Source organism: Erpetoichthys calabaricus, chromosome 6, assembly GCF_900747795.2.
Source record: "Erpetoichthys calabaricus chromosome 6, fErpCal1.3, whole genome shotgun sequence".
Taxonomy (NCBI): Eukaryota; Metazoa; Chordata; class Cladistia; order Polypteriformes; family Polypteridae; genus Erpetoichthys; species Erpetoichthys calabaricus.
The window spans coordinates 152,204,119-152,227,090 of NC_041399.2; the positions used below are offsets into that span (position 1 = coordinate 152,204,119).

The window sequence follows — 22,972 nt, forward strand, 5'->3', positions numbered from 1 at the left end:
ATTCGCTGAAATTCTTCTATTTTCCCCATACCTTTTCCATTGTCTTTTCACAGTACACTAAACTTAAGGGGCTATTTATTTTGATTTGTATATTAAAATATGCAAAATTCTGGGAGGAGTCAGGGTGGGGCGGCAGGCGTGTGCACAAGCGTTACTTTTCAGGCTGACCGGGATTTATGTAGCAGAAGTGCGTGGAATTTGAATCTGAATTTTTTTTGTGCATACACACATTTCCACTTTTCTTTGTACGCCATGTTTTAGTGTGAATTCTACGCATGGCGTTATGCATGAGGTCCGTGATCTTGATGTTTTTCTGAAGAAACATCACAAAGAGATTGGTTCTTACAACTCAACCAGTCTATCTTCCTTCCTGTGCTTCCACAAACATTTTGCGGTTATATTCGATAAAGCCTAAACATAGAGTAATTTCCTGAATGGTCAAAAGAACTGAAGTGCGGAAACTGCTTCTATGACATCTCACACCTGTTGAGTTAAGCAAACAATACCTGTTTTTTTTGCTGTATGCATTTGAGTTTCCCCATGGGATTAATAAAGTTTATCTAGTCTAATCTAGTGTTAGAAAGCAGTCCTGCACCTGTAAGCCTCTTGGAACGCATTGGAATGAATCTTGTACCTTGTGAGTAGTGACTTTACAACTTGTGATTTTGTGCCAATTTCAGAAAACAAACATGAACTTGGAAGTCAGTCTAAAATCACAATTTCATTCACCCTACAAAAATGTATTTACCTACTTGAAACATTTCCTTACCTCCACTAAAGTCAGCTTATATTTGTGAAAAATTCTAAAGGATTTAAAATAATGTGCACCTGTTAAGCAGTTATTTTGCTTAAATATACCTTAAGTTGTGTTTTTGCTCTGTGTTGTGGGAAAGATAACAATTTGACCTTATTACTTTTTATATCTGCATGGTGTTTTAGCTTTTTGAAATACCTAAGGAGTTGTTAACCTTTTTGAAGTACATTTTAATTTAAAAAAATATATAACTAAGGATCCATTATAAGGTACTGATTAATTAAATAGAATTTCCTATTTGCATCCTTATATTTCCTATATTTTATTTATGTCTCTGTTGTAATTTGTTAAGATGAACCCACTTGTGTAGCTTTTCTCATTTTGTGCAAATTATGGTTGAAAACAAGTTTTAGTGACATTAAGGTTTGTTGCCATTGCTGCTAGCTTTAACATCCTATGCAGTCTTTTTAGGAAGCAGATTTTGAATAGCTTTGAAAGGAGATGGAGATGGAGATGGGGTGGGGTGTTCCTCAGTGAGGCAGTGAAATTGATGAGTCACACATCCCCATTGCTACCCCAAAATAATTTCTCACAGATTGTTACAACCAAAAGTTATAACACTTTATTTTTGCTCCATGCTATAACTGTTCATCACTTGAACTAGCAAATTTGTTGTCTGAAATGAGATGAAGGTCAATGTTTGTGGTTTATCAAAAAAAGAACACTTGGGAGATAATGCATAATGTTGCAAAGAGCACTAAAGGTCTTGGGTCAGTTTTGGAAAGTATTACAGTTCTGTATAGAAGAACTAAAGAAGGTACTGCATGGTTTAGCTGTTTGTGAATTGTTATATATCCCTACCAAAGCTATTGTGATGCAAAATATGTTTCTGTATTTTATTTTATAGGAGCCAGTGTTTCTGCTGATACTTTATTCCAGGAGGTTTTGGGTCGCAAGGACAAAGCAGATTCTACAAGAAATGCTCTCAATGTTCTTCAGCGCTTCAAGTTCTTGTTTAACTTGCCATTGAATATTGAGAGGAATATTCAAAAGGTAATACTGTATGATTCATAAAACTGAAGTGTTTGTGAGAAATTATCTTGGTACTGGTGGACATAGAAAAGTACAAAAAAATCTTTACAGCATGTCGCATGGTCACTAGATGATTATTGCTTTTTATTAATGTCATTCATTTCCTAACCAGGCTGAGAATAATGGGTTGCACACCTATCTCTTTCATCTTTATACCTTATGTTTTTGTTTAGTTTAGCATTTGCTTAGTTTGTGATTTACTGTACACTTTAATTCTTCCATTTCTTCTATAACTAAACCTTTGAGGTTTAGCCTACTTATGACTTTTTGTTGTGAATGAACATTTCCAGAGTACTGTAGGACATTTTAAAAATTGACGTTTTTAGTTTAAAATGATTTTTCTAGAATGTCTTAAGATATGGTAGCAAATGCAGTCCATGATTATTAATAAAAAAATGGTCTTTGTTCACAATGGTAATGCTTATTTTAATAAAAGTATACTAGTTTTAAATGTAATATTAATTTTCTTTGATTTGTCTAGGGTGACTATGATGTTGTCATCAATGACTATGAGAAGGCTAAATCTCTTTTTGGAAATACTGAAGTACAAGTGTTCAAAAAAGGTATTATTAGATCTCATATCCTGTTTTATTTATATTATCTTCTGTTTCAGATATTATTTGTTGTGTCACCCTTAAATGATAGAGGTTGTAGGTGTACAATGTAGTAATCTACCCAGAGTATAGGAAAGCATAGAGAAAGCACAAAATAAAACTGAATAAGCAAAAGTATGTACTGAATAATTTTTTAATTTCTAGACCTATTCAGTTTTTATTATTAATGTGAAGGGCATATGTCAGTTTTCTCTTATTTCCGTATCCATATGAACAAGTGGAAACAAACTGAGATTCTTACTCAAAATATCTCCCATCACAAAAAAATGTAATAACCATTATGACAGAAATCCAGGGTTCTTACCTGGTCAGGGCACCTTTGTAAATGAAAGACTGGGGAGCAGATATGCACAGGGTGCTGCCTCCTCCAGTCCCCTGTTGGGTTCCGTGGGGGCTGCCAGGGAGAACTGCAGAGCCCTACTTTGTTGGGCTTCCACCACACCTGGGAGTGCTTCTAGACCTTGCTACCGAGGCATATGGAGTACTTCCAGGTACAGCATAAAAGGAGCCACCTGCCTTCATTCGGGGAGTCGGGAGGAGGAGGAGGATGAAGCTTGCTGAAGAAGGAGTGGATGAGGAAGGGGACAGAAAGAGCAAGACAAAGAAAAGAAGGCAAAGTATTGTGTGTTTCTTTACTTGTGCTTGGTGTTTTATTATAGTGTGCATTGGTAGGAAACAAAGGTAAAGCGTTTCCCCATATCAAAATAAAGTCATGTATGTTGCTGGATTTGTGCCTAGTATCTGTCTGTATTAGGTTTGGGGAGCTGGTATACCCCCTGGTGGCCACACCATAATCATGTCATTATGAACAATTCAGATAGTAAACTTTTGGACAATACATAAAGTATACATATTAGATTGTCACCTGAACAAAAAGGCTGTCATTGTTATAAAACTTTGTTTAAAATACAGGCTATAAATTGTATTTTAATGTCTATATCTTCATCTGATAGACTGAAAGAGTATGACTAGCTGATGACATGAACCCTTGCAATAGACAAAATAACCATCCTGTAAAACGGAACCCATGAGATTAATTTTGTGTCTTGGATTCTAGTGTGTGTTATCAGTAGCATCCAACATGGACAGGACATTGACCATTTAGTCTTTTTCCAAGTACAACTCCAGAGTTACGACTGGTGTTTTGAGAATATGATTAATTTTTTTTTTTTCCTTCTGTAGTTTATGCTGAAGTAGAGACCCGTATTGATGCTTTAAGAAAACTTCTTCTTGATAAACTTCTGCAGACTCCATCTACCTTGGTGGATCAGAAGAGATATATTAGGTAATACATTTTGAACCAGCTCCTTACTTGACTTGACCTGTAGCTGTAGTAAGAGTGGCAAATCTTAATTGTTTTGGCATAGAGGATAAAGGATGGATTGCTGCACAAGTCTTTCAAATTCAGCTTGTATTACATAGTATATTTTCTCCCCTCAATTCAACAAAAGAAAAGAATCAACAACCTTTATTGCTGATATAATATTTTTTAACATCTCAGATTTAAAATAGTGAGAAGCAAATTAATTAATGTAATTGGAGAAGCTTTAAATATACAGATGCAACCAAATATAATGAATGAAGAATGCTGTGTTATCTTGCGGTACCTTGCCTGAACTGCACCACAGGCAACTGTATCATTTCAGAAATTATCAGTAATGTGACTGCACTAGCTTCAAATTCTACAAAGTGAAAGGTTTAAATAGCATTCTATCTGCAAAGAACCTGTCCAAACCCAGCTGAAGACTTGGCTACAATCTTTTCTTAAATTACTGAATTTAAGTTGAACATTGTTCATACTTTATAGGTTTTTGAACTGGTATTATTCTGAACTGTGTATGTGATGTGTGCTTTTCAGGCTTTTATCCTCACAGAGAAAATTCAGACTAAATTTCTTTTGTAGAAAATGCAAACAGTAATAATAATACATTTCAAGGGCACATACAAGATAAAACCTTGCATCAAAACATTATAGACAGATACTCAACGAAAATGTATACAACTGAATTACATCCTTTTCATAAATATTTTATGTGTAATACTGTGTAATGTTTTATACTTTTCTAGTATGCACTGTTCAGTGGTAAAAACATAAATTGCTGTTAATGATTAAGAAATGACTGATTAATTTTATTTCCTAACAATATTAATTTAATTAATATGAAATTGTGAAACTAAGTGGTTGTTTTGGATACATTTTGACCTTTTTTTATTTTTTAAGAACTTTATTGGCTTTACAGTAGTAATGGCTTTTAGATTAAGACATTGCACCCAAGTCCTTCAAAGGATGAACAATGTATTTCCATGTTTGCAAATTGTTCTGTATGTGAAGTTTGCATGTTTTCCCATGCAAAGTGGGTTTTCCTTCCACTTCCACAAAGACATGCATAAGTACTGAAGTACTGAGTTACTGGCTCCTACATTCTGCACACAGTTATGATTGTTTTGGGGTTTTTTTTTTCAGTTTAACGTCTTTCCACTGATGACCTTTATTGTACTTTCAATAAAGTTTGTGATGTGTGGCTGAATATATCTTTAAATATGCTGGCGTAAGTATTGAATGGAGGTTGCCTTTTGTTTGGTACTGAAAATATAGGTTTTGATTTGTGTTGGACTTAAATGGCTCCAAAAGACTAATGAGAAGGTTAAGAAATACTCGAAAATATTCTCATTTTTCACAATAGAGTCAATGAATTACATAAGCACAAATCTGTTATAATCACTAGGGGCAAACAACTTAGAGGCTACAACACAAATAGTAAAACAAATAGTAACAACAATAATAATCCTCGAACGGGTGTTAGAGAAAGAAAGAACAAACAAAAAAACTAACTTTATTTGTCCCCAGGGGGAAATTTGGCACATTCATGCATCTATTGTATGCTCTAATGCAGAGGTTCTCAAACTTATTTTGTCTACCGCCCACTTTGAGAATCAATTATTTTCTAGCACCCCTCAAAATTTTTAAGTTTACCACATCTTAAAAATCACAAATGCAATCATTACTTTAATTATAGCGTGCCATATGTGTCTTATCCTGTTTCTGAGTTCAAACTTACATTTTAAATGAGACTTTCTAACTAACGGGAGCAATAAAAACACAACTTTATAATATTTAAAAAGACTTTTATTCAAATTAAAACAAACATTTCAATTAAAATTTTAAAACTTATCTAATGTGAAGGATGAATCTGATGATTTTTAACAAGTTTGTTAATATCAGGTTCGAATTTACTCAAAAACAGCCGTAAGTCACCGCGTTCGGTAACATGCAAATGATTCCTCTTTTTAGTTAGCAGCATTGTCACAGCACTAAATCTACGATCACACAATTATGATGATGGGAATGCTACCAAAAATCATTGAACAATCGACCACAATCCAGGGTACAATTGTGGGATTGGCTTTTGTAGCCAAAATTCTTGGTAGCCATTTTTGAATTTGATTTTTATTTCCTCGTTCGTTGTCAGTTCTGCAAGTTCTTCCTCAAGCTGGGATGATCCTGCTGTGTTGACATTTGAAAAAGGATCCAACACCTAGTCCGGTATTTCCAATTTTAAAATGTCCTGGAACCGTTCTTTGAAATCACTGTGGAGGTTCTCCAAATGTTGGCAGTAAACAAGCAAGTCGTCATTGATGAAGGGTACTGCTGATAAATTAGGGAAATTGTGAAACTCACGTCTGCCGATGTTTTTCTTGTGTAAGTGCAGTTTGGCTACGAAAGCAGCAACGATATTTTTTGTTTTAATCAAGTTCAAGTCGTCACCTTGAAGTTGGAGATTGATATCATTGAACAATTTATACATGTCTGTCAAGTACGCAATATCATTCTTTGATGTGATGAGGTTGTTGCGCAATTCTGTGTCTTTGTTTTCCAAGAACTCTATCACAGAGTCAAACAGATTATAAACTCAAGTCAGACAAGTACCTCTTGATAGCCAACGCACTTCTGTGTAAAACAGCAATCGGTTGAAATCTTCATCATTAACAACACAAAGCTGATTAAATAATCTGTCATTTAAAGAGCTCTTTCGGATTTTATTGACTGCTTTGATGACATGTTGCAGTGATTGAAACAGCTGTTCACTCAAATTTCTCACAACCAAATGTTGTCGATGAATGACGCAATGAACAGCGAGCACATCTGGAATTTTATTTTTTAAGTACGCTATGAAGCCTTTGTGACACCCTGTCATAGCCGGAGCACCATCCGTAGCAGCTGATATAATATTCTTCAAGGGAATTTCTTTCTCATCACAAAACTTTTCCAGTGTATTAAATATGGTTTCTCCGGTTGTATCTGTCTCTAAATTTCTAGCAAATAATAGTTCTTGACATATTTTCTCATCTTTAATAAACCTCACGTATGACAACAATAGTGCTTCATTAGTTGGTAAAGTGGACTCATCCAACTGAATTGAGAATTGACTAGTCTTCAGATGATTGCACAATGAGTCTTCAATATTTTCAGCCATTTCATCAATTCGTCTTTGCACAGAACTATTGCTCAAAGGGATTTTTCGAATAATATCTGCCGCTGGTTTATGGAGCACAGTAGTTATTACTTCTTTTATTGCCGGTAAAATGAACTCTTCTCCAATAGTGTGTGGTTTGCCTGTTTGAGCAATTAACAAAGAGATATTGTACGAGGCTCGAAGTCCGTCATCGTCTTGTTTAGAAGCCGCTGAAAAAAGTTTTGATACAGTTGGCTGAGCTATGTACTTCTTTTCCAGGTGTTGAAAATAGGCCACATTTTTTTCTTTCTTATCTGGATGCATTTTATTCAAATGATCTTGTAGCCTAGAAGGCTTCATCACTTCACTCGAAAATGTTTTTTGACATAGAAGGCACATAGGCGAAGATGGATTTGTGGGTTTTTCAACAAATCCGTATTTAATATATTCTGCACTGTATTGCCGTCTCTTCTTTTTTGCTTCCGACATGGTTTTGTCTTTACAAATACGTGAGTAAAGTATCGAGCTTAAAAAACTTTCTAATGATTGCGCGCGAAAACACTAATGAAAATAAAAGAAGTATTACGCGGTCTTATATAGGATTAAAATACAGCATGCACCGACAGGAATAAGACAAACATGCACAAACTTGTTTACCTCATTCGACGGAATTCGTACTGAGCAAGTTAGAACGGTAACCGTCATTTTTATAAAAAATATAGAAAAGAAAAAATATCAAATTAAAAAATGTCGAAATTTTAGTATAAATAAAAAATTGGTTTAGGGGTTAAGGCTAGGGCTAAGATTAATTTTTTATTTATATGAAAATTTCAACATTTTTTAATTCGATATTTTTTATTTTCTATATTTTTTATTTTCGATAAAAACGACCGGAATCAGTTAGAACAAGTATCGATGATCCGGACGCTTGATACAGGATTGCACAAATCGCGTTGTTTAATAAAAACTTGTTAAAACTTGATTGCTCATGGGCTACCTACGAAAGCCATGATAAATTATTTATATTTATACAATCAAACAGGACAGGAATAAGAACGAAATAATCGATGTAGTATAGTAGGTAGGTTTTGATTTTAGTTTAAATTTGAAAATATTAGAAAAAAAACACAAATCAGCCATCGCCCCCCTAAACCGCTTCAACACCCCCCAATTTTCTCTGGGCCCTTTAACGCCTCCAGCGCCCACAACGGGGCGTTATCGCCCACTTTGAGAAAGACTGCTCTAATGGCAGCACTGAGCACAGTAATAGAGTAATTTAAAAAAATGATTTGGTAATTTACCAAATATTTCTCAAAGACAATTACTAAAACATTTTTTTCAAATAGGCGTCTAGCAACCTAAGAATTTCAAGCAGATTAGCAATATTTACTTGTGTTGGCAAAAAAACCCAAAAAAACATAGTGTTACTCATGCTAATAAAAAGAAAAATACATATATTAATTTGTCATTAACTCAGGGTACTGCTTGGAACAGAGCTGACCATTGTGTTTTATTACACCTGAAGCCTATATTACTATTCAGATCATTATTTCAAAGTAGGACTTTTACACAGAAAGTGATGCAGTTCACCATCACTGTTTAAATTCAGTTTTCTCATATTTCATCATTCTTTCGTAGATATTTTTTTTATTAGAAAGATCATTTGGGAAATAATACATATAAATAATTGCGAAGAAAAGTGGGACCAAATTACTTTTTCAAATTCAGTCTTGCTTTCCTTTAAAAGACTGGTGCATTAATCAGTTTTCTTACTGTGGTAAAGTAGTATGCAGTTCTCTTCATTTTAACCCTTAACTACTTGCACTGGTATATTTTGTACACCAATTTGTTATTTTTATCCATCGTCCTTTTACATGAACCTATCAGCAGCATCCACCATCAGTCTGGAGATGATACTGTTCAGTGGATGCAGTGGATTCACCATGATTGACAGGAGCCTGCTCAGTGCCCATCGCTCTGCCTCAGATGTCAAACTGTCCAGCTCCGTGCCAACAATAGGGCCTGCCACCCTCACCAGTTTGTCCAGGCGTGAGGCGTCCCTCTTCTTTATGCTGCCTCCCCAGCACACCACCACATAGAAGAGGGCGCTCGCCACAACCGTCTGATAGAACATCTGCAGCATCTTATTGCAGATGTTGAAGGACGCCAGCCTTCTAAGAAAGTATAATCGGCTCTGTCCTTTCTTGCACCAAGTGGGAGAGGGATCAGTGTAGCATATAGATGATGGCATCCTCTGCTCCTGGTATGCGAACTGCAGAGGGTTGAGGGTGTGGCGGACCTGTGGCCTCAGGTGGTGAAGCAGCAGCCGCTCCATGGTCTTCATCACATGTGACGTCAGGGGGAGAGGCCTGAAGTCATTCAGCTCACCAGGACGTGATACCTTAGGGACTGGGGTGATGCAAGATGTTTTCCAAAGCCTCGGGACTCTCCCCTGTTCTAGGCTCAGGTTGAAGATACGCTGTAGAGGACTCCCCAGCTCCAACGCACAGGCCTTCAGCAGTCGTGGCGATACTCCATCTGGACCCACTGCTTTTCTGGCACAAAGTCTCCTCGGCTCTCTGCTTACCTGGGCTGCTGTAATTGTGGGTGGGAGAAAACTCTCTCCTATGCTGGTATCTGCAGATGGATGGGTGGAGGGTGCAGTACTCTGAGGTGAGAGTGGGTTAGGGTGGTCAAACCTGTTAAAGAAGTTGTACATCAGGTTTGCTCTCTCCACATCTCTCTTGATGGTGGCACCCCACTTCGAGCTGCAGCCAGTGATGATCTTCATCCCATCCCACTCTTCATGCTGTTATTCCACAACTTCTGCTCCATCTTTCTCCTGTACTGCTCCTTCACCGCCCTGAGCTGGACTTGGAGTTCCTTCTGCACGCGCTTAAGCTCATGCTGATCACCGCCTTTAAAAGCCCTTTTTTCTAGTTCAAAAGGCCCTTGATGTCACTTGTAATCCATGGCTTGTTGTTAGCATAGCAGCGTACTGTTCTTACTGGAACTGCAATGTCCATACAGAAGTTGATGTAGTTAGTAGTGCAGTCAACAACCTCATCAATGTTCTCACTATGTGACCCCTGCACAATATCCCAGTCCATAGTTCCAAAGCAGTCTCTCAGAGCCTGCTCTGCCTCAGGGGACCACTTCCTGAATGAGCGTGTGGTTGTAGGTAGCTCCCTCACTCTTGGTTTGTAGTGAGGCTGAAGCAGAACCAGATTATGATCTGACTTTCCCAAGCGCATAATTTACTAGCATAAGGTATCCTACAGAAGGAAATGTGTAGCTTGGAAAATGACAATAATACAGCAGTAGCAAAGGTTCACTATCCATCTTTTCTGTGTAAAACCATGTTTTGCTTAGGAGTTTGTTTTCCTGTTATTCCCATATTAAATTAATTTGATTGTGCCCATTGCCAAGTATAAATCACATAAATACCGGTATGGTTAACTGCCACCTTATCGTGGTGGACGGGTTTGCGTGTCCCAATGATCCTAGGAGTTCTGTTGTCTGGGGCTTTATGCCCCTGGTAGGGTCACCCAAGGCAAACTGGTCCTAGGTGAGGGATGAGACAAAGAGCGGTTCAAACCTCCTATGATGAATGAAAACTTTGGACGGCATTTTCCCTTGCCCAGACGCGGGTCACCGGGGCCCCCCTCTGGAGCCAGGCCTGGAGGTGGGGCTCGATGGCGAGCGCCTGGTGGCCGGGACTGCACCCATGGGGCTCAGCCGGGCACAGCCCGAAGAGGCAACTTGGGTCCCCCTTCCCATGGGCTCACCACCTATGAGAGGGGCCAAGGAGGTCGGGTGCAGTGTGAGTTGGGTGGTGGCCAAAGGCGGGGACCTTGGCAGTCCGATCCTCGGCTGCAGAAGCTGGCTCTTGGGACGTGGAATGTCACCTCTCTGAAGGGGAAGGAGCCTGAGCTAGTGCGTGAGGTTGAGAGGTTCCGGCTAGATATAGTCGAACTCACCTCGACGCACAGCTTGGACTCTGGAACCAATCTCCTTGAGAGGGGCTGGACTCTCTACCACTTTGGAGTTGCCCCCGGTGAGAGGCGCCGAGCGGGTGTGGGTATACTTATTGCCCCCCGACTTGGAGCCTGTTCATTGGGGTTTACCCCAGTAGACGAGAGGGTAGCCTCCCTCCGCCTTCGGGTGGGGGGACGAGTCATAACAGTTGTTTGTGTGTATGCACCGAACAGCAGTTAAGAGTACCCACCCTTTTTGGAGTCCCTGGAGGGGGTGCTAGAGGGCATACCTTCTGGGGACACCCTCATTCTGCTGGGAGACTTCAATGCTCACGTGGGTAATGACAGTGAGACCTGGAAGGGCGTGATTGGGAGGAATGGCCCCCCCGATCTGAACCCGAGCGGTGTTTTGTTATTGGACTTCTGTGCTCGTCACGGATTGTCCATAACGAACACCATGTTCAAGCATAGGGGTGTTCATATGTGCACTTGGCACCAGGACACCCTAGGCCTCAGTTCGATGATCGATTTTGTGGTCGTGTCATCGGACTTACAGCCACATGTCTTGGACACTCGGGTGAAGAGAGGGGCGGAGCTGTCAACTGATCACCACCTGGTGGTGAGTTGGCTTCGATGGTGGGGGAGGATGCCAGTCAGGCCTGGAAGTCCAAACGTGTTGTGAGGGTCTGCTGGGAACGTCTGGCAGAGCCCCCTGTCAGAAGTAGCTTCAACTCCCACCTCTGGCTGAACTTCGACCACATCCCGAGGGAGGTGGGGGACATTGAGTCCGAATGGGCCCTATTCCGTGCCTCTATTGTTGAGGCAGCTGACCGGAGCTGTGGCCGTAAGGTGGTCGGTGCCTGTCGTGGCGGCAATCCCTGAACCTGTTGGTGGACACCGGCGGTGAGGGATGCCGTCAAGCTGAAGAAGGAGTCCTACAGGACCCTTTTGTCCTTTGGGACTCTGGAGGCAGCTGATAGGTACCGGCAGGCCAAGCGGAATGCGGTTTTGGTGGTTACTGAGGCAAAAACTCGGGCGTGGGAGGAGTTTGGGGAGGCCATGGAGAACGACTTTCGGACAGCTCCGAGGAGATTCTGGTCCACCATCCGGCGTCTCAGGAGGGGGAAGCAGTGCAGTGTTAACACTGTATATGGTGGTGATGGTGCGCTGCTGACCTCGACTCAGGACGTTGTGGGTCGGGAGGGGGAGTACTTTGAAGACCTCCTCAGTCCCACTAACATGCCTTCCAATGTGGAAGCAGAGCCTGGGGACTCAAAGGTGGGCTTCCCCATCTCTGGGACTGAGGTCACCGAGGTGGTCAAAAAACTCCTTGGTGGCAGGGCCCCGGGGGTGGATGAGATACGCCCGGAGTTCCTCAAGGCTCTGGATGTTGTAGGACTGTCTTGGTTGACACGCCTCTGCAACATCGCATGGACATCAGGGATAGTGCCTCTGGATTGGCAGACCGGGGTGGTGGTCCCCCTCTTTAAGAAAGGGGACCGGAGGGTGTGTTCCAACTACAGAGGGATCACACTCCTCAGCCTCCCTGGAAAAGTCTATTTGGGGGTCCTGGAGAGGAGGGTCCATCGGATAGTCGAACCTCGGATTCAGGAGGAACAGTGTGGTTTTCGTCCTGGTCGTGGAACAGTGAACCAGCTCTACACCCTTGGCAGGGTCCTGGAGGGTGCATGGGAGTTTGCCCAACCAGTCTACATGTGTTTTGTGGACTTGGAAAAGGCATTCAACCGCGTCCCTTGGGGAATCCTGTGGGGGGTACTCCGAGAGTATGGGGTACCGGACCCCCTGATAAGGGCTGTTCGGTCCCTGTACGATCAGTGCCAGAGCTTGGTCCGCATTGCCGGCAGTAAGTCGAACCCGTTTCCAGTGAGAGTTGGACTCCACCAGGGCTGCCCTTTGTCACTGATTCTGTTCATAACTTTTATGGACAGAATTTCTAGGCGCAGCCAGGGCGTTGAGGGGGTCCGGTTTGGTGGACTCAGGATTGGGTCACTGCTTTTTGCAGATGATGTTGTCCTGTTTGCTTCATCAGGCCGTGATCTTCAGCTGTCTCTAGATTGGTTCGCAGCCGAGTGTGAAGCGGCTGGGATGGGAATCAGCACCTCCAAATCCGAGACCATGGTCCTCAGCCGGAAAAGGATGGAGTGCCCTCTCAGGGTTGGTAGCGAGATCCTGCCCCAAGTGGAGGAGTTCAAGTATCTCGGAGTCTTGTTCACGAGTGAGGGAAGAATGAAGCGTGAGATCGACATGCGGATCGGTGCGGCGTCCGCAGTGATGCGGGCTCTGCATCGGTCTGTCGTGGTGAAAAAGGAGCTGAGCCGCAAGGCGAAGCTCTCAATTTACCAGTCGATCTATGTTCCTACCCTCACCTATGGTCATGAGCTATGGGTAGTGACCGAAAGAACGAGATCGCGAGTACAAGCGGCTGAAATGAGTTTCCTCCGCAGGGTGTCTGGGCTTTCCCTTAAAGATAGGGTGAGAAGCTCAGTCATCCGGGAGGGGCTCAGAGTAGAGCCGCTGCTCCTCCGCATCGAGAGGAGTCAGATGAGGTGGCTTGGGCATCTGATCAGGATGCCTCCTGGACGCCTCCCTGGTGAGGTGTTCCGGGCACGTCTAACCGGGAGGAGGCCCCGGGGATGACCCAGGACACGCTGGAGGGACTATGTCTCTCGGCTGGCCTGGGAACGCCTCGGGATTCTCCCGGAAGAGCTAGAAGAAGTGGCTGGGGAGAGGGAAGTCTGGGCATCTCTGCTCAAGCTGCTGCCCCCACGACCCGATCTTGGATAAGCGGAAGAGGATGGATGGACTTATTAATACGTTTAATTAAGCAAATAAAAATAGCAAATCTCTCATCTTGCTAGCTTGTGTCAAACAATATAAATCTCAATTCAAACCCTACAGAAATCAATTTTTTTTATCTTTGGCAAATGTGTATTAAAGCATTTTATTAATGGAAATTAGGGGACAGGAAACAGACATGAAATGCTTTATTTAAAGTGGTAAATTTAAATCATTTTTTTTGATGCATCTACCCCCAGAAATCCGTTTTACATTCATACAGCCTCTATAATTAATACATTGAACAGTTAACCCTAAAGTCATAACAGCAGTTTCCCAGTGCAAGAGCTTTGTTTTCAGGAACCAATGAGTTCCTGTATGATGTAGGCCCTGGACACATGTGGTCCCTGTCCACTTTTGTGTATTGTGTTTGCAACGTGCAACAGGAACTGTAATCTTACGTAAAGTATGCAACAAATGCCCCCACAACAATTGCTTTATGTGGTGTACAGTCTAGCACACTAGGGAGACAGCTATGAAGAGTAATGCAGTATGAAGTGTGGTGGTCCATCTTCACCTATAATTCTGTAAAAGTCCAAACTACTACCAGTTGAATAAGATGGCATAAGTGGTTATGGTTAACCAAGCAGCACAATCGCCTGAGCCCCACCCATGATAGTTCCTGTACTAAAAGTTAAAATACTACAAATGGCTCGAGTTCCTGCTGTGGGAATGATACAAACATTCCTGAGTTTTTTAAGAAAGTCCTTGATTCCTATGAAAAGTTACAGTGGTGGGAAAGCACCTAATGTCATTTGTTTTCCCAGAATCTTTCATACTAGCTTAATGTATGTTTTTTTCACGTTACTCTACTCTTCTGATACTTTTACCCTCTGTGAGCCCACGCTACACCCTATTTACCAGGCCAGGAATGAAACGCAAACCTATGCAAGTAAATGCATGTCTTTATTACCAAAATCAGTATTTATAAATTAGGCAATTAAAATGGAAAAAATATAAAAACATTTAGATTTCTTTATATGAACACATTATGCTATAGTATAGTGGTGCTACATGATTAATGCCATCGAAAATGTATTTTGTGCTGAGTCCAGTCTTCCGTAGCATTGTCCTGTTTACATGGTCTGTGTGTATGTAAATATGTTCCCCTGGAAACAATGGGGGGAAGGATAACACTGTGGAACTGTGGCCCCTCACGATAATTGGTCCTGTCAATTCCACCACCTGCATCTGATCATTTGCTATTTAAACGGAAGGACAGAAAGAAAAAAAAAAAAACAAACATCTTGTTCGACTAGACCACCATTCTGCTACAGAAACAGGAGAAACCACAGCTTCAAATCATTCACACCTTTATCTACCTACCACTTTCAACTTCTGACAACAACAACTTTGTACCACAAAACCCCGGGGTTCTGGATCATGCCATGTACCAAGGATAAACACAGTGAGACTGTTTCTTGTTGTTTGAGGAAAGGAGCAAGTCATCATTTTCATCTGTGCATTTTCCGTAGGACTATTTTTCCAGCTGAACCAGGTTCACAAACATTATCCATTTTCTGTTAAATCTTCTGGACTTTTATGTGTGTTTTGTACTTTCTGTGTGTCTTATTGAGTTTGTGTTCAGTGTGGGGTCAAAGGAGGGTTTGTATTATATGTTAACTTTGTGCTACACTTTTTCTTTTTATTATTACTTTCTGCTGGACACTTTTGGGGTTGAATGTTATGTTGGGGTTGGTTGGGGTATAATATACAGTATATATTGTTTGGAGTTTGTTAATTTATTTCTTTATCAATATATTCTCACTTTGTTATTTTACAACACTGTTTGTTTGTTGGCTCATTTTTGATCATTGATTGGGGTAAGTTTATTTGGAAGAAGTATGGCTTTTCGGGTCTAACATCCTCAGCTTGCCAGGCCACTGGTCTTGGTGGTGTAGCTGCCGATTAGGCAGAGTGAGTCGTTACAATTGTATGCATTACCAATGCAAACTATTTTTTTTTTTCAGATACCTGTCCGACCTCCATGCTCCAGGTGACCCAGCATGGCAGTGCATTGTGGCACAACACAAGTGGATTTTGAAGTTGATGCAAAATTGTAAAGACACCTATGTTACAGAACATAAAGGTAACATTTCTCATTTTAATTCATCTGCTTCTTCTGTAATTTGAAATAATGAATATTCAACTTGGTTTATCACCCTAATAAAATATATCCCATTGATAAATTTTCATATGTTGTGTCAATAGAAATTGGGATACAACACTCATAAAGACAATTAACCTACTTTGACTTTTTAACCTTTTTCTTGCACTAAAATACTTCTGAATGGTTTGCAATTGAATAATACTAAAAATCTACTTATGCCAGTAACAAAAATTTCTTCATGATAAACAAGTAAAATAAAAGCCATTAACAAAAAGATCCACACCAAATTAATAACTGAAGTTTATCAGAAGGCATCTTGGGAAATTTGGACAACATGATCATCTGCTCTAATAAGTCCAAATTTAATCACAAAGCAAAAATAATTTTAGAACAAACCTTAACACTTTACGCCATCCTGAGACCAACATACTGACCCCACATCATTTTGGTGGCAGAATATGTGTCCTTGAATACTTGTGAAGATAAAAGGTAAAATGGATGTGGCAAACCCAGAAAAATCCTTGAGGAAATTGCTTCGACAATTCAGCAAAATACATCTGATTTGGAATCAAGTAAACCTTCTCATTGAATGGTCAGAAAAAACATACAGCCATGACCATACTGGAATAATTAAAAACAAAAGCTCAGTATTCTTGAGTTACGTAGTCAAAGTTAGGACCTCAGTCCGAGTGAGGATATTTGTTATCTGTGTCTGTGCCTAGGTTGGCATAGATGTAACTTATGCCTTCTGCCTGTGATAAAGTCAATAATATTCACTAAAGGGTGTGAAATAATGGAAACATTTGTAATATTTATTTATCATTAGTTATTAAGGAATTACACATTTTTGTGTTTCCTTATACATTATAGAGCTTTTGTTTTTGAAGAATGGCAAGAAATTTAAATTAAAGACTCCATTTATACTCCATATATAACATAATCAGATCTGAACACTTTGGATAGACAGATGAATAACTTGTATTTTTAAATTTACTCTTTACTATTTCTGGTTACTTTAACTTTGTCTTGCACAAATATTCTGTGTCTATCCCAATTAGAGAGCAGTGACATTTACATTTCATTTACTTGTTTCAAAGTGCTGTTTTTCTAATGTTAAAAATGTGTATGATTCAGTAGTGTTTCAAATATCTCTCAAGCTTTATATATTTACTTTTATTAAGAATACTCCATATTGCATATCAAAATCCCTTTGACCCTGAATGTGAATAAGCAAGTTCAGAAAGTTGATTGATATCCTGAATTAATACGAGCCTTGGTTTATTCTGTATTCCAAGGTAGCAGCAGTTTTATTGTCATGTGTACAGAGTACACTTGGTTCTTGTATGTCCAGCCTACTTTGATGTGCTTATTTTGTAGCAATAGACTCGTTTTAACTGTATGTGTTGTATCTGACTTAACTAATGACTCATCTTGTGGCCTATTTTCCTTTATCTTTCATTGCATTTACTAAACACATATTCCAGAGAATTAGATAATTAATAGTGGTAATTTCCAAAAAACAATGTTCTACTTTTTTGAGTTCTTCTTCCTTTTGCTATTTAAAATGAGTAAATGTATATGGGTCTGAATTAATTGTGTAAAATAAAAAAAAAAATTAAAGTACACTATAATTCAGTATATTGACTGAGAGGATGTAATGATAATAATAATTCATTACAAGTACTGTATGTAGTAACATAAGATAGATGCATATTTTTAATCCATCTGCATTAATGCATTTAGACTGCAAAAGGGAAATGGAATATTTGGAGAACATATTTCACTGTAGGTGCCTAGGGTTGTTACCAGGGGATTTGGTTGAATGGTGTGAGTGAATTGTTTTGTTTTGGATTTTTTGATTTTCTGTTTTTAAAAGATTAATAAAGCAGAATTAATATTTTATGTATAAAACACATGCTGACAAATTGTGACTTCTTTCCTTGTGTAATGCAAGTCTAAAAAGATATAAAGAAAACTTTTTTGGAAATAAATAGTTTAGAATTTCTTGATATTTTAAATTTAATCATATATTGAAGGTGATATGATTGCACCATCTTGAGGCATGGTGAAACAGAGAGCAGAAAGCCTTTCAGAAATGTTAACCTTATTCATTACCAGGCTGCTGTGGTAACACTGACAATAGTTTTATGCTTAACTTGTTTAGACAGTAAGCAATCATGGGTGGTCAGGTTGTGGAGCAAGACGAGGTCTAGCTGTTTGTACAAAAAAGATGGTGTTTAAGTAAGGCAAAGGAAGTCTGATTTTTTTTTTTTTTTTTTTTGGAGAGAGCAGAATCTGCACATCATCAGCATTCCCTTTCCAGCTTAAAGGGTTGTGAGAAGTTCCTCTTAAACAGTATGAAGCTCTGCAGGCTAAACAAAAGACAGCTGAGCAGCTGGAACAACATTTAGCTTTATCTGTCTTTAATAAAACACACCTACACACAGTATTTATTATACAATTATGCATTTCCTTTTCTTAAGCATATATAATGCATAGAGTGTCATGTGATGATTATACTTAAGCTTTCTGCATCATTGTATTATTTTATTTCAGAGGACACTTTATTTTTTAATCTGTCTTATTTCCTCCTGTTTTATTTGTCCACTTTTACATGTTAACTTGCTCACTATATTTTTTTCAACTACCTAATTTCCGTGGATTTGATATTCACAAATTTTGAATTGAACATAAAAAATAAATTCAACACACAGTATATTTAATTCTTTCAGAAGTTGCTCTTGTGTATGTTTCATTTTTGTTTAAGCATTTTTTATAGTTTATCTGAATATTTTTTCTGTTCTTATTCCTTCGTATTATGTGTTTTCTCATTTTCTTTGCTTAAGTATTTTAAATATTATTAAAAATTTTCACTTAAGCAAAGTACACATGACATTTCATCTGTCTGTCTATATACCTGCCTATCTATGTTCGTTTTCCTAATCACATGAGCTTTTTTATATTTTAGTTGCCTCAAGTCTAGTTCAGTTTACAAGGAAATTAGAAATGACATCTGAAGCACTCGGGGGCCATGTTAGATCAACTAGTTAAAAAAATTCAGAAGAATCTAAGCTTTCTGTGAACTTTCATAAACTTCCTTCTCAGTGTGAAGTCCTCCAGCGCTATCTGCTGGTAGGTCAGGCATTAGCAAGGTGTAGGTAATAATTTCCAGATGTATTCTCCCACAGAGCAAATAAGTGCTTTGGTTCCCAGCAGTAGTGTAGAACTTGTGTCAAGTGAGATCAACAGCCAATCAGAAGTGATTTTCATTTAAAGTTTTCTTTCCTGATAACAGACCAGATGGAAGTTGCCATTTTTGCTCTGAACAAAGACATGTTCTGTAAAGCACTAGCAGTTTGCTTCAGTAAGTAAGCAATTTGTTCTAAAAATAATATGTGATAATATGTATTGCACAGCAATGCAGTAGTTTTTACGCTTAAGTAAGTTAATTTTTTATGAAATTCACTATGTATACAAAATGCTCTATTTGATATTCTCATGTTTCAGCAAAATGTATTTATGAGAGTAGATGATTTTGAGCTAGATTGAGATTCATTTTAATCATCCTATTGAATATTAGAAACTATATATTTTATTATCCTTTTATTGACTCCTTTATAGTCTGACTAAATAGTAAGAAAATGTTTCATGGTTTTACAAAGGGTTTTAAAATGAGAAGTCAGGGAGATGTTGAACATGCAAGGAGAATTAATCATTTAGCTGATTGAGGGTGGTGGTATTTAACACTAGAATTACCAGAGCCTACGAAAAAACTCGTAGATCCGTCCCACCTTAAATCCCTTTGTACTTCTCCATCAGCGTCTTTTGTCCTGTAAATGTGTCGATAAGCAGCAAGCAGCCTACTATCACATCCCCCCACCCGCCGCACAGTTTTCTCAGCTCAAGTCTGTTTACTTGCGTGTCAGTTGCTTAGAGTTGTATAGAGTGAGAAGTCAAGCAAAATGACACCCTTTATAAGTACTATGTCATTATTTGGAACACATGCATTTCATGTTTATGTAAACACATCGTTAAAACAGAAACGTTTTTCATGTTTTAGTAATAATTGACAAAATGTAGACATGAAGTGTATAATGTGTGAAGCCTGAAGTCCAAATATCAAATAAACACTTTCACAAAAGGTACAAATATAACAGAACAAGTGCGCTTCTATTCAAGACTATAACTGCAGAAAAAGAACCCGCGTTAGGGTACGGCAGTGACACACATTTGCTACGACCGCTTATTTACCTTTATTTATTTACTTACTTCCTATAGCATAAAGTCACAAGTAGACTGCAGAGCTTCCCATGTACATATACAAAGCACGGCGATGGCAAAAGTGCGACGTGCATTCTTGCTCCGATGTAGAACCATCGTCATGATCTGAGTTCACCTCTGTTATAGCACATTATGGAGGGTTGGGTGTTGATCGTGAATGTGACTAAGAGAATAAAACTGAATTAAAAAAAAAAAAAAAAACAAAGCTAACCTTTACAAGTAGCATAAATTTACACCGGCTGTTACAGACTGGAATCAAATGTATGTTTTTATTCTAAGATAGTAAGAATAAGAGCAGCTCGCTTCTCAAAACAGACTCGACCGGGGTCGAACCCGTGAAGTTTTGATTCAGGCTTCACACATTATACACTTCATGTCTACATTTTGTCAATTATTAATAAAACATGAAAAACGTTTTTTCGTAGGCTCTGGTAATTCTAGTGTTAAACATACTTAATAGTACACAGTGCCCTCCATAATTTTTGGGAGAAAGACACACACCAGATACTTTTTTTATCAAGGTACCATTCATTTTATAATATACCCAAGGCATTACTAATGTTGCAAATAGCTATTACATCTTGAAATTACTTATTTATAATTTATTATTCACATTTGTACGCAAAACTCCATTTTAAGCATCCATTACACAAGTATACTAACAGTAAACTCTCTTAGCCCATTCTTAATGTTTAAATGTAATTGTGTTTACATGTCTAAAACCTGTTATTCTGTTCTATATAGCAAGTTAATTGTCTCTCCTTGGTTTGCCACTTGCTGATTAAGCGTTCAAAATGCCCAAAATCAAAACCACTTTCTCAAGAAATACATCCGTTTAATTTTTGTTTTGCGAAATGAAAGTTGTTGCATGTGACTAATTGTCAAGAAACTGCTGTTGTGAGAGAACAGGGCAAACTGAGTCTAACCTGGATAGAAAAAAACTGGAAGCAACTGATGCTCATTTGCACAAGTGGATAACTATATTGGAGTCTGCAGTATGAGAAACAAATACCTTACAGGTCCTCTGTTTCCTGCTTCTATAAATGGTTCATGCCAAATACCAGTGTCCTCTGCAAGTTTATTTATATATGCAGAGTGTGAAAATTTATTTTGTTTATTTATCCATGTGCATTTCTGGTTTATTTTTGATTTGGTACCAGTATGTCTCTTTATTCTTTTTTTCACTAATATCTGAAACAGCTGGATAAAATGATCTTTTTGGACAAATTAAGGCAAATATTTATTGAAGTATCTTTTTATGTATGTAATCTTTTTATCGTGCTACGAAACTGGATCACCATTTTTTCATTAGACAGATTCACATACATAATGTCAATCATTTATACCATGCAAATTTAGAGTCAACATTCAACTTAACCTGCTCATCAATGGAATGTGCTAGTAAAACAAACATAACCAGAGAAAAACACATGTGTGCATGGGAGCATGTTCAGACTCCACATGGAGGGTGAGTGGAACAGGATTGAGCCCAGTTTTCAGTGTAGCACCAGTGCTGACTAACCTCTGTGCCACTCTTTCCTTTGATTCTCAATAGTAATACAGATTGTAACATTCAGCATTCATCAACACCCCTGTGCTATGGACTTTACATTCTACACAGGACTAATTTACATGTTGGTCATGTTTTTCCAGCTCCTTTCAATACAGACTGGAATAAAAGCCTTAGTTTTAAAAATTGATGAAGTAAGTGATTTTATAAACTGCCATCCCATACTTTTCATAGTGTATTTAATTTTTTTGTTAGAATTAATGTAGTTAGTCAGTGTGGCTAATGATTAATATGCTGCACTATGAGACATAAGATTAAAACCTCAGTTACAACCATTCATTCCATATGTCTTCCTAAGCACCCCACCTAAACTCTCTATTTGGATTTTTTTACCAGAATATTTGTTAACACTTATAGTAAATTTGTGGTAATGTAAAGTGGAGTGAGATGGTGGTCAAAATAAAAACTCAAGATATCAAAATCACTATATATTGTTTTTGCAATACATTTTTATTTAGTGTCAATGTAAAACTAATGAAAAGAATCAAGGATGACAATTCAAAGAATGTACTCTAATGAAATTACATTGTTCAAGTACAAGTGATTGAGATTTGTTGTGGTCATATTTATGCTTTATAGCACTGGTATGTGTGTTTATTTTGTTTTGCTCAGAATGATTTTAAACTTTTGTATCCTTAAAGTTTCAGAATGTTGTGTGTGTGTTTGACTAACAGACTAGCAAAACTTTGCTTTCAGGCAAAGCTGTGGATGCAAAAGTAGAGCTAACAATATATATATATGTTTATGATTGCAGGGCCTGGAGTCCTTCTAAGTCCAATGATGGACCTGGAAAATGATATCCGTTGTTCTTCTATCAGTCGCTTGAGTCAGACTACATCTGTTAAACGAGGAGGCAGCTTTCAGTCTCCACGTGATGATGGTATGTTATTTTTTTTTTTAATTTTGTAATGCCATGGCATACAGCTTATAAAATTTAAAAGAATATCCCAATAACTTTACTATATTTGCTTGTTTTGTTTACTGCAATTAAAATTCCTTTAAAGAGGATTTTTCCTTTGTTCATTTGTTTAATACAGAATTAGATGTGTTTTATTGGATATATATTAGAAAATTAAAAATCTCTATTAGCCATGAAGAAAATATATAAGTAAAAAATACATGTCTCATTTAATAATTAAAATCATCAAATCTATAACAATGTACTATTTACTTGTAAATTATATTTAATGTTTGTCCATTCAGACTTGAAAAATGCCTCCCCCCCCCCCCCCCCCCCCCCCCCCCCACCCGAAACAACCTACAG

General features: G+C 38.5%; 1 protein-coding gene across 2 annotated transcripts in view; it reads left to right on the forward strand.

The window, feature by feature from the left end:
* The window catches only part of exoc2 (exocyst complex component 2), a 340,160-nt gene that overhangs the window by 135,685 nt on the left and 181,503 nt on the right, over positions 1 to 22,972 (forward strand). For both annotated transcript variants that reach the window (XM_028803998.2, XM_028803999.2), the window contains exons 8-12: positions 1,662 to 1,807; positions 2,328 to 2,409; positions 3,643 to 3,745; positions 15,718 to 15,836; positions 22,463 to 22,588. In XM_028803998.2, the coding sequence (XP_028659831.1) occupies positions 1,662 to 1,807; positions 2,328 to 2,409; positions 3,643 to 3,745; positions 15,718 to 15,836; positions 22,463 to 22,588 (576 nt within the window). The remainder of the gene's footprint in view (positions 1 to 1,661; positions 1,808 to 2,327; positions 2,410 to 3,642; positions 3,746 to 15,717; positions 15,837 to 22,462; positions 22,589 to 22,972) is intronic.